This window comes from Catharus ustulatus, chromosome 1 (assembly GCF_009819885.2).
Source record: "Catharus ustulatus isolate bCatUst1 chromosome 1, bCatUst1.pri.v2, whole genome shotgun sequence".
Lineage (NCBI taxonomy): Eukaryota > Metazoa > Chordata > Aves > Passeriformes > Turdidae > Catharus > Catharus ustulatus.
The window spans coordinates 155541132-155555613 of NC_046221.1; the positions used below are offsets into that span (position 1 = coordinate 155541132).

The window sequence follows — 14482 nt, forward strand, 5'->3', positions numbered from 1 at the left end:
TTTTACTTCCTACAGTGGTAGTGTGAAAATGGATAACTTTGTTTTCAACTCTTTTGCTTTTATAGCCAAGATCAAATTAAGAACAAATATTGGCATGGGGCGAGAGAAGAGGAAGTGTAAATTTCTGCTTGCAAGAAATAAAAAATAAAAATATGAGGACTTGAGAGCATGTGGACCATTTATGCCTAAAGTAGCAGAATTTTTGTGAGCTTTACATCAATAAAAGCCACTTTCCCCACAGATTTGTGTCTGGTGGCTGACTGCAAACTCCAGCTGAAGCTGTTTTCCTGCAGTCTGACAGGTCTCAGCTGTGTGTCTTCTCTGGCTCTAGTGTGTGAATAAACACCTCACTTTTCCCAAAAGTGTGATACTCCAGTGGCCTCTCTTATCCTCCTCGGTGCCTCCTTTCCCAAAGTGCAGGAATGCCATCATCAGTGAGATACTGATCTTTCTGACAAAATTTGGCTTGGTTTTGCCCAAAAGGCTCAAAAATTACTGCAAAAGCACAGAGACAGACATGAAAATGTACAAAGTGATTGCATAAGCTCCATTTCCCCAGGAAACACAGACTGAAAGCAGCTCTGTTGAAAGGGAAACGTTTACTAACCAAATACCACAGGAAACTTTGAATAAAATCTTACGAGAGTTAGAATGCAGAATTTGGATACTTGGGCCATGAAGGGAAAATATTTGGTCCTCAAATATTTCATGTTTCAAACAGGTTTGATCTGTTGGGAATTTATTCATAACTTTTCCAAACATCTCACAAGGTTTCATTTTTATTTTCTTTAATAAGAAAACAGTATACGATTTGTCTGCGTTTATTAAAAATATTTTTAAAACAACACTTGGGCTAGAAGAGCAGACATATTTTCCAACAAAAAAACAGGGCTATCTTGAACAGGAGGTGGTTCTGTTTTATAGATTGCATTTAGTTCTTGTAAATTTAAGGCAATTTCATGGGCTTGTTTGGTTGGGTTTTTTCCCAATCAAATATATGTGTAATCTAACCCAATCTGGGAAATTCACAGCCATATCTGCAGTGCTGGGAAGCCTCAGTGTGTGACTCAAAAGTTCACATCTGAGTCTAGTCTTCCCTAGAATAGAAATTCCAGGAGAACAGAGATTTCCCTCCTCACGTAGCCAATTCCATCCCAGACACTGCAGAATATTGCAGCACTATTACAGTATTACAGTAATATTGCAGTAAAGATAAAAAATGCAAGATTAATGTATGATTTTGCAGTTCTGTGGTCACTGATCTGGAGAACAGGATTGTCAGCATTTGGACATTATCTGCAGGGAGTGACATCATTTTTCGGAGCATGTCATAAAATTACTTGTCCAGGAGACCATGATAGGAAGCTGACAAACCTAAAAAGGGAGCAAGCTGTGCCATTTCAGGAATGGGTGCAATATCTTTTAGGATTCTTCAACCTTTCATAGTTTGCTAGCCAATATATTTACCTCTCTTTTAATGGGCATCAAGAAAAACATCTGCAGGAGGCAAGGCCAAAGATTAATTCCTCCCCTGCACTTCCTGCATTTGTTCAAATAGTTGAACTAATATTTATGAATAATGCATTGTACCCATGAATGCCACAAATCAATGCAACTCCAGGTACTTCATACTAAAACCAGCTGAGGCTCAGACTCAATATGTATTGTTAAGCCAGTTTCTTTTAATGGTTAGCAAATATTATGTAAATATTTATTTCCAGAAAACTACTATCCCACAACAAGGAATTATTAAGAGTTTATTCATATTTCTGGCAGTTTCCTCATTCTTTATGGCCTGTTCATTTTGGTGATTAATTATTTTTAGAGCTTGGTATCTTATTTGTGTGATGGTTTTGTGTTTGATATTTTTTAAATTATTGTTATTAATTTTTATTCAAAGTTCTATTTGAAAACTTTAATTAAGCAATTGGTGATGGTTTGAAATTTTTATTCAAAGTTCCATTTGAAAACTTCAATTAAGCAATTGGTGGTGGTTTGAGTGCAGATGTTAAGACAGGCAATTACTCAGGAAAAACAATGGATACCCTAGGGTACTGTTGTTGTTGTTACAAATGGCTGGTAGTGGTTCAAAACCATCAGAGTATGGGTTTTGCCCACATAAATGTCCATCAGGAATTTATGAAAATTTAAGAATGGATGAACACAGTTGTGAGGCCATTGCTATTGAGGGCAATGAAGAAAATACAATGTTGCTGTCATCAGTAACTGAAAATCTAATGTAACACAGATTTGAAAATTGATATAAAGTTCTATAATCTTTTATATGGGAAACTACAGAAAACAGTATTTTAATGACTTGTTTCTTTGCTACTGTCATTGGTGACTGTACATTTTTGCTCACAGTGGAACAGCTCAGATGCTGTCAGCCAGATTAGCACTGCTGAAATCAAAGGAGTCACACAGATTGACACCAGCTGAAAACCTGTCCTAATAAATCTGACTTTATTTATGGGGAATGAAACCGCAGTCATGTCTCCTCAAAGGCAATGGTCCTGCTCAAATGGTGGGAATAAATTGTTTTGGCTGCATGAATGAATTAAATATTGAATGTTTTATTTTTCAGACTTGGCTGCTGACTCACCTAAATCAGTGGAGCTGATTTACACCAGCTCTTTGGAGAAAGGACCAGCTGGTCCTGGAGTGCTGACAGTCAGGCTGCTTTACCTGGACCAGCTGATTTTCTGTTTAGCAGCTGGGTGTGTGATCAGCCTCACAAATATTCTGGCACAAGGAGTTCAAGCCACACAGCATGGTGCATACATACTCAGTAATGGAAACCTGGGCTGAGTAACATTCCAAGGTAAATCCCTTCCTCTGGCATTTTCTAAAGGACTGAGGGAATTCAGTGCTGGATTTGCCACCTTAGCTCCTGGTACTGCTCCATTGTATCTGGGGACATGAGGCTGAATGGGAGCAAAGGAGCATTTGGCTCTCTATGCACAGTGTGATTCCTGTCCACCTTCTTCTTTGGAAAGACTCTTTAGACAGCAAAAGAGTGAGACTTTCTGTAGTATTGCAGCTTCTATCATGCAGGTGTCAGGTCTCATCTGCAAAGGGCAGCAGCTCTGAAAATGAGATACAGTAATTTCACGATTATAAGCCGCACCATTTTGACTAAAATTTTGGTCCGAACCCAAAGTGCGGCTTATATATGGACAAAGAATGAAAAGTTGCTGGTTTAGTTTGGAGGACAGGTGTCTGCTGAGAAAGGCAGGAACTTCTCTTTGAAATGGAGAATGTAAACCCCCTCTCTCCAAATTATTATAATTTGGAAATCAAGGGGCTCTCAGGCAAAGATATGGGAATTAGGAATAACAGTTCTTTTCCAGGGAAATTAAAATAGAAATACAGTACTACAAAGAAACAAACTCCAAACCCTGACAAAGTCAGAATACAACCTGACACCCCGTCAGGCAGGGTGTTGGTAGCAGTCCCATTAAATGGTGGCTGCATCCTCCTGCAGTGACAGATGTGATTCAGTTGGAGCAGTGCTCCTGTACAAGGTGCAGTTTCCCTCTGGAGGTCCAGTGGTGATGTGGAGAAATCCGGTTTTTCTCTGGAGTCCAGTGGAGAAAGCGGCTCCCTTAGTGTCCCAAAGCCTCTGTTTTTATCTTGGTAAGAAATGTTGGGCTCTTCCCCCTGGCTGGAGCAACTTCCAATGGGATGCAGTAATTTTATCAGTACCACAGTGGGACTCAATGGCCATTAGCAGAAAATGACTGGCTGGAGGAAGGATGGGTTGTGAAAAGATAAAGAACAATGCCCTGCCTGGTTTCAATGGATGGCCCATTAGCAGATTATCTGCCATTGAGATAAGGATCACTGCCCCCACCCTCAACAGATGATGATAGAACAGATACCTTTTATCACACTCTGTATTGTAACCTGCGGCTTATAATCAGGTGCGGCTTATGTATGGACAAAAAACCAAAAAGTTGCTGAAACCCAGAAGTGCGGCTTATAATTGTGAAATTACTGTATTCACCTGTGCTGAAGTGGGGCTGGCTGAGTGCTCATCAATGTTATCGAGAGTCAGCTAAAACTGATGTTTTCATACTCTTGTTTGTAAAGCTTCTGTGATATTTCAAAGGCCCAGGCTGATGTAACTCTCCTTCCTATTACCTAAGTAGTGTCAATAACAACAACAATAATTGATGGTGCTGTTTGACTTCTCCACCTCCCTTTCCATTCCAGTATGTGCTTCCTGAATCCCAACCTTTCTGCTGATTCAAAGGGATGTCACCTTCATCACAGAGAAAAGCAGAAGAAAAAGCATCCTGACAGGAAACTAACACAGCTAGTGGTTTGGCTCATTTGAAAGTCAGATTCATGAATTAGCCTTTACCTTTTATGAGTCAGGAAAGTCCAAGGTGTTTTTTTTCTTTTTCCTTGGATTTTTAGGTAATATCTGATCTCACTTATTTACAATAAAATCAGCTACAGGCAAGGAGTTATTCCTGCCATGCATTTGCAAGAGAAAACAGCACCTATCCTTCCTGAGCTCTCTTTCTCTTCTTAATAGTCCCTGCATTCTTTGGCTGGCAACAGCCTTCAGTAAAAGTGTCAGACAAATCAAGCAGCATAAAATAAATCAATTTATTTCCCAGTTTATTTGTTCTAAGAACACTGTGAATTAAGTCAAATTGAGAAACCTGTTTATGTGGCCGAGAGGCATAGGGGATGTATTGAGGAAGAGGTGCTATTAAAGCATTAGCCTGACAGAATCAGAGCTGCCTGTTCACTGTGAATGGCTATAGAGTGATGGATAGTGGCATTCACAGATATAATGTCCATGGAAAGGGAAAGGGAAAGAGATAAAAGGCATAAAACTATTACATTCAAGTTCCCAAAAAAAAAATTTAAAAATGACACTGGGAATTAAAAGTAATGTAGCTTCCTTATTTTATGAAAGAGAAGAGTCAGCAGTGATTTATGGAACCTTTGAATATTTATATGTTGGAAGAAGGTGCTGTATTCTCATCAGCCAAGCAGACATTGGCAGAAAGATGAAACCAGCAAACTCAGACTGAAATATGGCACAAATGTTTAATAGTGAATGTAACTGAACTCATCAAAACATGAAGTGGATTTTCCATCATTTGAAGATCTTAAATTGAAGTCTTTGAATTAGACAGAGAAGTGTCTTTAGAGCCTTCATTTACTAGGGTCAGGACAAGATTCCCCAGGATCAAGCCAGGGTGATAGAGGATTGCAGTGATCTCTTTCAGCACTGTCATCCTTTGAGGGACCTGAGAGCTCATAGAAGCCCAGGTTTGGGCTGCTGCTATCAGATTTCAACAAGAGCTGAAATATCCCTGTAATTTGGGATTTAATGACATAAAATTACACCCAGACACACCTGTAAGTGCCCAGGGTGCCACATCCACACAGCAATCACTATCAGAAAGGCTGCTCAGCCCTGGGCCCAGTCCTTGAGCCCTGTCTCACCCAAGATAAGACAGTTCTGGTTTATGATCACATGTCAAACTCCCACAAGCCAGCTGAGGTGGGCTGTGGAGCTTCAAACAGCCAGATGTCCACATCTCAGCGACTTCAGCCTTGCTGACACACTTGACCACAGCATTTGCTAAGGAATTCACTGAGGCCATGAAATATGCTGAGGAAATAGTCAAAGGGAGGGAGATAACCAAATGTTTTTTGGGAAAAAATCCAAACCAACACAATTCCATTTTTATGTCATTTCTAAAGTGTTCTTTCCCTTGATGTTGTAGTCTGATACCACAGGAGCTTTGAACTTTTGTTCCTCCATCATTTGGAAAGTTATTTTTGCCAGACTGCTATCATGGCTCCATCTCCAAGCCAGCAATCACAATTTGTATGAAATATTAGCTATCAGATTTACATCTGAGCCTTTTACCCTATGCTAACCCAAACAGTTTCACTTTTTTTTTTTTTTTTTTTTTTTTTTTTTAAAGGCCATTTCACCTAGGTCAGGGGAATTGGACTCTCAAAATGCTGATTTCACTTCACAAAGTATTAGAAGCTTGGACCCCAAGGTTTAGCACTCAGTAGTATGCATACACAGGTGAACACCACCTGGGTGACAAGAAAATAGGAGGTTCACATTCTCCAGTAGAATATCAATAGTGTACAAGGAAGGCTGTGCTGGTGACAGCAGGGTGAAGGAGAAATATTGAAATAGAAAAAGCTGGAATAAAAAAACAGAGAAAGAAATGAGAAAAAGGAGGAGGATGTAGAGGAGGGAAAATAGACAGAATTCTGGAGGAACCTGGACATGAAACACATTCCTGAGCCTGGTCTTCAGGGCTGTGAATTCTGGGGAGGGGCTGTGGTAGGGGTGAAGGTTCTAGGGGAGGAAGATAGCTCGTGGAACTTCCTTCAGTTTGCATTTAATTCTGATTGACTCATCTCCCAGAGCAGCTGTCTGTCCAGACTGTCACACAAACAAGCTGATCCTTTTAGAGCTCCCTGGTCCAGCTGGTATGAGCCCATTAAACTGCCCATGTCATGTCCCACAGCACGAAGGGATAGAAGTTGCTGCGTGATCAGAAATTACTGGAGCAGATTTCTCACCCCACACACTATCAGCCCCAGCCTTGAGCATTCAGCTGTGCCAAGTCTGTGGAGCAAACCCCACATAGCACCAAATACCCAGGGGGCTGGGATAGAATCATAGGATAGCTTGGGTAGGAAGGGACTCTAAAGATCAACTGGTTCCAACCTCCCTGCAGTGGGCAGGGACATCTTCCACTAGACCAGGTTGCCCAGAGCCCCATCCAATACCAGAACCCTGGTCTTAAACACTTCCCGAGACAAAGAATTCACAGTTTCTCAGTAGCACTCATTCTCACTCATGTCTTTCACAGTTCTCACAGGGAAGGATTTCTTCCTAATAGCTACTCTAAGTCTAGCCTCTTTCAGCATAGAGATATTTCTCCTTATCCAGTCACTACCTGAAGGCCAAAGGACCCTTCCCTGCTGTTTTGGAGCCCCTCTGTGTACTGGAAGGTGCTTTAAGATCTTCTCAGTGCCTTCTCCAGGTTGAGCAGCTCCAACTCTCTCAGCCCTTATCACAGGAGAGGTACCCCATCCCTCTGATCACCTTAGCAGCCTCCTCTGGACTCACTCCAACAGCTCCATGTCCTTCTTATGTTGGATGGCTGCTTAGGGGGAGGAGCTGGGAGTGGCTTATCCCAACCCAACCTGGCACACCTGAGTTCCAGGTGGTAACCAAAGCTGAGCAGAAGTTAAGGAAACATCTCAGTTTTAACTTGGCCATCGGAGTGATTCACCCACCCATCACAGCCCAGCCTGTCACATAAAGAAAGAAGGTTTGCCTACTTTTAAATTTTACTTGACACTGATTTAGACCATGAATAAACTCTTGCATTTAAGACCTGTGAAGCTGTTTAACAGGGTTTTCCTTCCCTTTGCTAACACTCATTTTCCTTATAATATTCTCCTTCAGCTTAAGGATAAAAGAGACTTTAAATTCTTTCAAATTCTTGTTTAGAATGGTTGGGGAAAAATCTATACATGTGCTTAAGTAAAAGAAGAAAAGACATTTCTCAGCTAAAATCAGGACATACATTAGCAGGGATAGAGGTGGTCAGAGAATTTGGGCTGAGGTTTGAGTTCAGGGTGGGGTTTGCACTCCCATGTGCCTGGACAGTAATTGTCATGCCCACTGCTGGTGCAGGATAGAAGTGTAACTGGGCCCAGGGCTGATGCTTTCCCAAACACTGAAATCATGGAAGGGATGTGTGACATGGCAGGGATTGTGTGATAAAGGCTGCTCTGTAAAGAGGGCAGTCCCAAAGGAGTTTTCAGGCTGCTTCCCACAGTGCGTGCAGGACAAATGTCCTTTTGCTCTTCAAATGAAGTCACTCTTTAAAAATCAGCTAAATCAGACATCTGTGAATAATTGTATACGTGTCATGCCATTGATTGTAAGCAGCAAAGCCAGATCAAACGTTTCTTGCTGTACTAGCTACACTGCAAGAGCCTGGACGCCCTCAGGAACGCGAGGGATGAGCTCTGAGCCTTTGGGAGCTGTGCTGTGCAGGACCCGGCTCTGCAGCTTTCCCTTTAAGAGCCCTTTGGCTCACGGCGATGCTCTGAAATGCAGGAGGTGGGACAACACCACACACAAAAATGAAGTGAAGGCAGGAAAAGTTTCTCCAGAGGAAAAATGCAGGGCTTGTCCTTCACTGTGACGTCAGATCTGTCTTTAATAAAATCCCCAAAGAGCCAAGAGAAAAAGGCAGAGTGCCTAGGCTAGGTTGCCAGTTCAGGATTGCTCTGCATTCCCCAAAGTGGTGTTTTTGTTCAAAACGGCTCTAAATCTGGGTTCAATCAAATGTATTTAATCCCGGCTTCCAGGGATGAGGTGGCTTTTGCCCTGGATTCTAGCAGCAAGCAGCATTTTGCAGGTGAGTTTGGAAACTGCCGGGGAGAGCTGTCTTTGCAAATACACCGGGGTTTAATGCAGGGAGGGCTGGGAGGGACGAGTGCGGTGGAAAGGTGGGAAAGGGAGAGGAAAGGGAAAGGAAAGGAAAAAAGGAAAAAGGAAAGGAAAGGGATGCAGAAGTGTCTCAGAGTTGAGCTCTTCTCAGCATCCAGGTGGATCAGCACAGAAAACTGTGGGGTTTGTTTTTTCCTTTGTATTGTTGCTATTTGCGCCGTGGAGCAGAGGAGGATGAGGAGATCTGTGCTGAAGCAGCACGGCTGGGCTCTCAGGGGACCGCTGTGGAGCGGAGAGAGCTGCGGGGACCGAGCGGTGCCGGTACCGGACCGGACCGGGCCGGGTCCCGGAGGTGCCGCCGGGCGCTGCCGCAGGTGGAGCAGGGTTGGATCCCCTCCCTCCCAGCCGCTTTCCTCCCCTTCGGAAAATCCGCTCCGGGGAAGCCGCTGGTTGCCCAGAGGAGCCGGAGTTTGGGTTTGCCTTTCCCGGGTGGAATTACCGGGAGAGAGGGAGGGATGGAGAGCAGCCCTGGGAAGGGCGAGGGTCGGACGCCTGTCCTGGGAACGGGAGGGATCCTGTCCCCATCCCTGAGGGGAGGGGGAGCTGTCCCTGTCCCCATCCCTGAGGGAAGGTGAGCTGTCCCTGTCCCCTGTCCCCATCCCTGACGGGAAGGTGAACTGTCCCTGTCCCCATCCCTGACGGGAAGGTGAGCTGTCCCTGTCCCCATCCCTGAGGGAAGGTGAACTGTCCCTGTCCCTATCCCCATCCCTGAGCCAGCGCTGCTCTCGGGGCTCAGGGAGCCTTGGGGACCCTGGGAGTGAGTGGGATGTCAGAGACCCGTCTGGGCTGCCCAGCTTGAGGTGGGATGTTCCCGGAGCCAGACACGTGTAAGCCGTGTCCGAGCATCCCTGTGCCCGGAGAGGGGTGACATCAGCTGCTCTGCACAGGGGATTTTGCGTGGCAGGGCTGCTGGTTCGTGTTTGTGAGATACCCTTCAAACCAGGAGAGCAGCACGCGTGGTGAGGCACACCTGTGTGACCCCAGATGGCACCGAGATAAGCCCTGCGTGGATGCTGATAGCAGGGGCTCTTCTGTAAAATAAAACACACCACAAAGCTGACAACAAACAAACAAACTGCAGCTCTTGTGCTCCTGCGGGAAGTTGGTTCTTACCACAGCTGATTTTGGTTCAGCAAGGAAAGGATCAAACACTGTCACTGGGGGAGGTCTGTGCAAACCCTGTAGATTGTGCAGTGGCTGTCCTGGGTTCCCTTGGTATCAAAGATTTTTGTAAAGAGCCTGCTGTGGCATGAAAATGTCTTTGAGTGCATGCAGGCACATGCACTTGCTGAGGGGGGAGGCAGGTGAGTGCAATCATATTGCTAACAGCATGTTTGATCTAAAGAGTATCTAAAAAGAGTTCAAAACAGTATTAAAATAGCCTAAAAAGTCTCCTGTGTCTCAACAGCTCCAGCTCAGGCTGTCCATTGGGCAGAGCAGGTGAAGCTCCTTGAGCAACCAGGGGCATTGTCACCTCCTGAGCACACCCGTGGGGCTGGGACTTGGAAAGCTGCGCTTAGAAACCACTGAGTGGGGATAATTCCTCCCCAGTAATGAACTGGCTTTCTCTGGACCCTCTCCCTGCCTGAACTGGGATGTGATGGGGGATTGGTAGGCTGATGAAAAGCAGGTTTCTGTTTGTCATATGTAAGGGAATGGGGAAGCAGGGATGAAAAAGTGTACAGCATGGATCAGTGAGAGGGGTGGGAAGAGCATCTGGGAGGGAGTGCTAGCCTTTGTAGTGTTTAAAGGACTCTTGGGAGCAGAGAAGGCTTAGTTTGGTCTGATTAAGGGTGCTGTATGAAGAAGTAAGGAATATTGCAATTATTTTGGGATATTGTGAATATGTAACTGGCATGGCCACCCTGCTCATGAGATATTTTAGTTAAGTCATGAGAGTCAGATGAGTCCTGATAAAGCTCCAGCACTGCCCCACCTCATCATCCATAGTCTTTGTGTTTGCTGGCATAATCACAACAGTAATAAAGAATCTTTCTAACTCTGCAGAGACATCCATGGATGGTAGCACCAGGCAGGTCACTGTGCACGTTGTGCAAAGCCCTGTGATCTCCCTGGAGATTTGTCACTCCTCATGGGTAGAAAAAACTGTGGACAGAAAAAGATGTTCCAGTGGGACAGAAGAGGATTGACCCTCTGGCTTAAATATAATACTGTTCCAAGGAGGAAGGCAGAAGAGATAATATAGGAAGGTCAGGCAGGTCTCAAAGGCATTTCAGAAGGCAGCTCTCAGGTTCTGCATTTCCTGGTACTGTTTAAAACTACAAACAGTTATTGAGTTCTTAAAGAGTTTTATCAACAGGGGTTTTTATTAGGGATGAACTGCACAGGTGATGGGCTTGTGAAGAAAAAAAAAAAAACAAAACTGAATATAGCTGGAATTTTTGGCAAAAGTTTAGAAAAATTTTTTGAAATACTTTTTTTTTTAACATAGATATAAGGACAGAGACCATGGGAGCCTAAGTCACTTCAACCAGGCTGAGATTCCTCAGTGCCTGAGTCATTTTAGCAGCAAGGATTTTAAACTGGAAGTGCTGGCTCCTTTCAGTGTTGCACATTGAGGACTCAGAGCCAGCATCTTCAGTCTCTAGTCCTGATGACTCAGAAGTGTAAGACCACTTTTTCAGAAAGGACAAAATGTCCTAAACCAGGGTGATGATTAAAGAAACTATTTTGCACTTTGTAGAAAATTAGTAAAGTAGCTTATGTAGGAAGAACAACATTGGAGGTTTCTAGAACATTTGAAGTGGAGGACTGGGTGGTGTGTGGATCTGACAATCTAAAATAAATAAAAATAATAGGGTGAATGCAAAACTACAGACGTCTCAAATCGAGAAAGAAGGTAAAGAATCAAGTTGTTCTTCACCACATCTACTAGAAGGCAGGTATTGATTAATCTGATGGGATGGCAGTCATGGTACACAAACACAAAGCTTTTGGCTTTGATGGGTGGGAAGGGGGAGAGAGATGCTCAAATTTGGTTTTATTTGGCACCATCTCCTTGGTGGACGCCTTTTTCACTACATAGTAATTGATAATGGTCCAGGCTCAGGGCTGCCTCAGGCTGTGTGTTAAGAACCACAATGTGTTCTTTTTCCTTCTTTTATGAGATTTACCTTACAGATATCAAGGCAAGAATTTAATCTTTAAAGTATTTGGATTTGATAGCAGGAAAAAATTATTAAATTTCTTTGGGCTCTTCCAGAAAAAAAACATATTCGGTCTAAACATAAGCAAAAAAAAACCAAAACAAAGCAAAACAAAAACACAAAGAAAAGGTGACACCTTTATTCTTCCATGCAAAATTCCTATGGATCTCCAAGGAGGGTGAGCTGAGGTTTTCCTGTTAAGTGCTTCTTAACAGAAGGCTCCTGGTTTGCACCATGGCTGATGATGCACAGATAATCTCAGGCATCACAGGTTCAGAATTGCTGTGCCTTGTCCTTCCCACTATTCCCTCTTGCTTGACAACATCTGGTTACCAGAGATAGACTGGATACACTTCTCTGTAGAAGGGCTCTTATCCTACACTTCCATAAATTGTAGATTACAATTAAAATTGCTCTGGTAATAGCAGCTGAAGATTCAGCTGTGAAAATTAACATCTTGAGGCTTGAAGCTGGCAGGCAGAACTCCCATGGTTGCATTGTGCACAGGGCCTTCCCAAAGCTGATCTTTCACTTGGCAGTCCCCCCTCACACATCCACTTGCTGAATGAAATCATTGCTAGGGCAACATCCTGAAGGTAGCACTGAATGTTCTTCACATGGATCAGAGCCCACACCCAAGTCTGTTTCTGATGAAGATGCTTCCTAAGTACAAACACACACACACAGACACACACACAGAGTTTCTGCTGAGAGAAGCAGGATCTGATGCATTTTATTTCATAATTTCTGCTGTAAGTGTCTGCATTTGCTTTGGTAGTGTGAAGCAGTATCTTTTCCAGCATTAACCACAACAGAGCTGTGGACAGGGATTGGTTTCCTCACCCTCCTCACAGTTGTGCCACTGCCTGTTTATGTGCCCTGGGGCAGGTCCTGTCCCCATTCCACACTGCAGTCCTGCCCTCAGGTGAGGCTTCTCCAGGAGAAGGCATTATTAAAAGTGATAGCTCTGGATTTTAGCAAAAGGGTGAGATTTATATCATGATTCTATGTGTCTGTGCTTTCAAAGACTCCTTCATGTTTTGTTTCTGCTGCCTTCCCTAGATGCTATAGTCCTCTATACCCACATGGAACATTTATCTTCTTTCTTCAGAAGCTCCGGGCTCCCATGTTAGGATGTTAAGAGTTGCTTTAGCATCTTGCCAAGGCTCAGCTTACTGAGATCTGCTCCTTTTGGATGTCTCAGTGTCCCAGAGGGGTCTTGAGCATTCCTGTCTGGACAGCCCTGGCTCTCATGCATGAGAGGAATTGAAGCTGTTTATAAACCCAAGAAATAATATCATGTGTGTGAACCTTGGCAGCTGTGGCCTGGCAAAAGCTGGACACCCACAGCTTCAGCTGAAGATACATTTGAATATTGAACCAGACAGTGTCTCATGGTGTGGGCCAGAAAGCAGGGTGAGATTTTACTCAGCCTTTCAGATTTGTCAGTAGGAGGCTTGGGTAGGTATCCTGGATCAAGCTGTTCCTCCTGCTTCCCCCTTTGCTTTCACATGATATAGTTCAAGCATCCTCATTCTTATGGTCCTCATCTTAAAAGCACAATTTTGTTGAGTAGAAACATTGTCTGGTAGTTGATAGGCCCAAAGAAATTCTACCCATTTGTTTCCTTTCTGTGTTCTGGTGTCCACCAAGTTGCACAGGTCTTCCAGCACCCAGTTTCCCCATCATTCCCTCTCCATGTGTTGTGCCATCCAGGGTTTGCTGCATCCTGAGGTGAGTTGTCTTTGGCTTCCCATTGCTGCAGGTTGGCAGAAGATCACAGATCTGATTTTTACAGATCAGAAAGAAGGGTCAAGGGACTGCCTGCTGCTTTAGGAGCTCTGTGCAGGTATTCTCCAGTGCTGCTCTGAGTTTCCTGGCTATGGGTGAGGATCATGGGGTCTCCTACAGCCTGGTGGTCTCCTAGCTTTGTGATGTACCTCTGCTGGTGCTCTGCTGTTGATTGCATCCATACTGAAACCTTATGTGTGCTCTGGCATCCTGGGTGAAGCTTCTGGAGTCCTTTCAATCCCTTGTATCTTCTCACAGACTGCTGCTGGGCTTTGTAATCCTTGCATCTGGGCTAGGTGTGGGAAAACAAAAAGGAGAAAAGGCACTTTTACCTCTGTGGGTGCCAACCACTGGCTCTGTCCCACAAGTAAATATTCTCATGGTTGGGGAAGGAAAGCAGATCCTCTAGGCTGAAACAGCTGTGGAAGAAGATAACACTTAAGCTGAGCTTTGTGGCACAACTCAAATAATGAATTTCTAATACTTGGGTTGGTAATGCATTCCAGGACTGTGTGGTCATCTCAGTTCCTCTTCTCTTTCTCAATAGCTCCCACGTTGTTCTTCTGTTTTATTAGTCTGGGTCTGTCATTCCACTTAACCTACAAAGCAAAAGAGAGAAGAGCAAGTTGGAAGGCCAAGTTTCATGAAATCCAGGATGGAGTTCAATGAGCCCAAAAGGAAACCTGAGAGGTATTTGCAGAAATAATTGTGGGCTCATCCAGAGGGTTATGAGTCACCTGGATCCTGATGTTGCTGGACACCTGCACATTCGAGTCTTTGCTGCGACAGAGCAATTCCAGCTCTGCAAAAGGACCTTATCCTATGAGCTTGTCTTGCAAACTCACAGGATTTCCTAGAAAAAAATATCTAATGCTTAGTGATGGGAAGGCACAGCAAGATCTCTTGGTCCAGCATTTCACTGACACTCATGTACAGAACTCACAATAGCTGTAGTGTTTGGCTGCTTTTATACCTTTTGCTTAGAGCTGAAACAAAC

General features: G+C 44.0%; 1 protein-coding gene across 1 annotated transcript in view; it reads left to right on the forward strand.

Annotated features, from left to right (window-relative positions):
* Positions 1-8158: 8158 nt before the first annotated feature.
* CCN4 (cellular communication network factor 4) overlaps positions 8159-14482 on the forward strand; it is a 32888-nt gene continuing 26564 nt past the window's right edge. Inside the window, exon 1 of the mRNA XM_033065152.2 lies at positions 8159-8435. Coding sequence (XP_032921043.1) covers positions 8388-8435 — 48 coding nt within the window. The 5' untranslated portion in view covers positions 8159-8387. The remainder of the gene's footprint in view (positions 8436-14482) is intronic.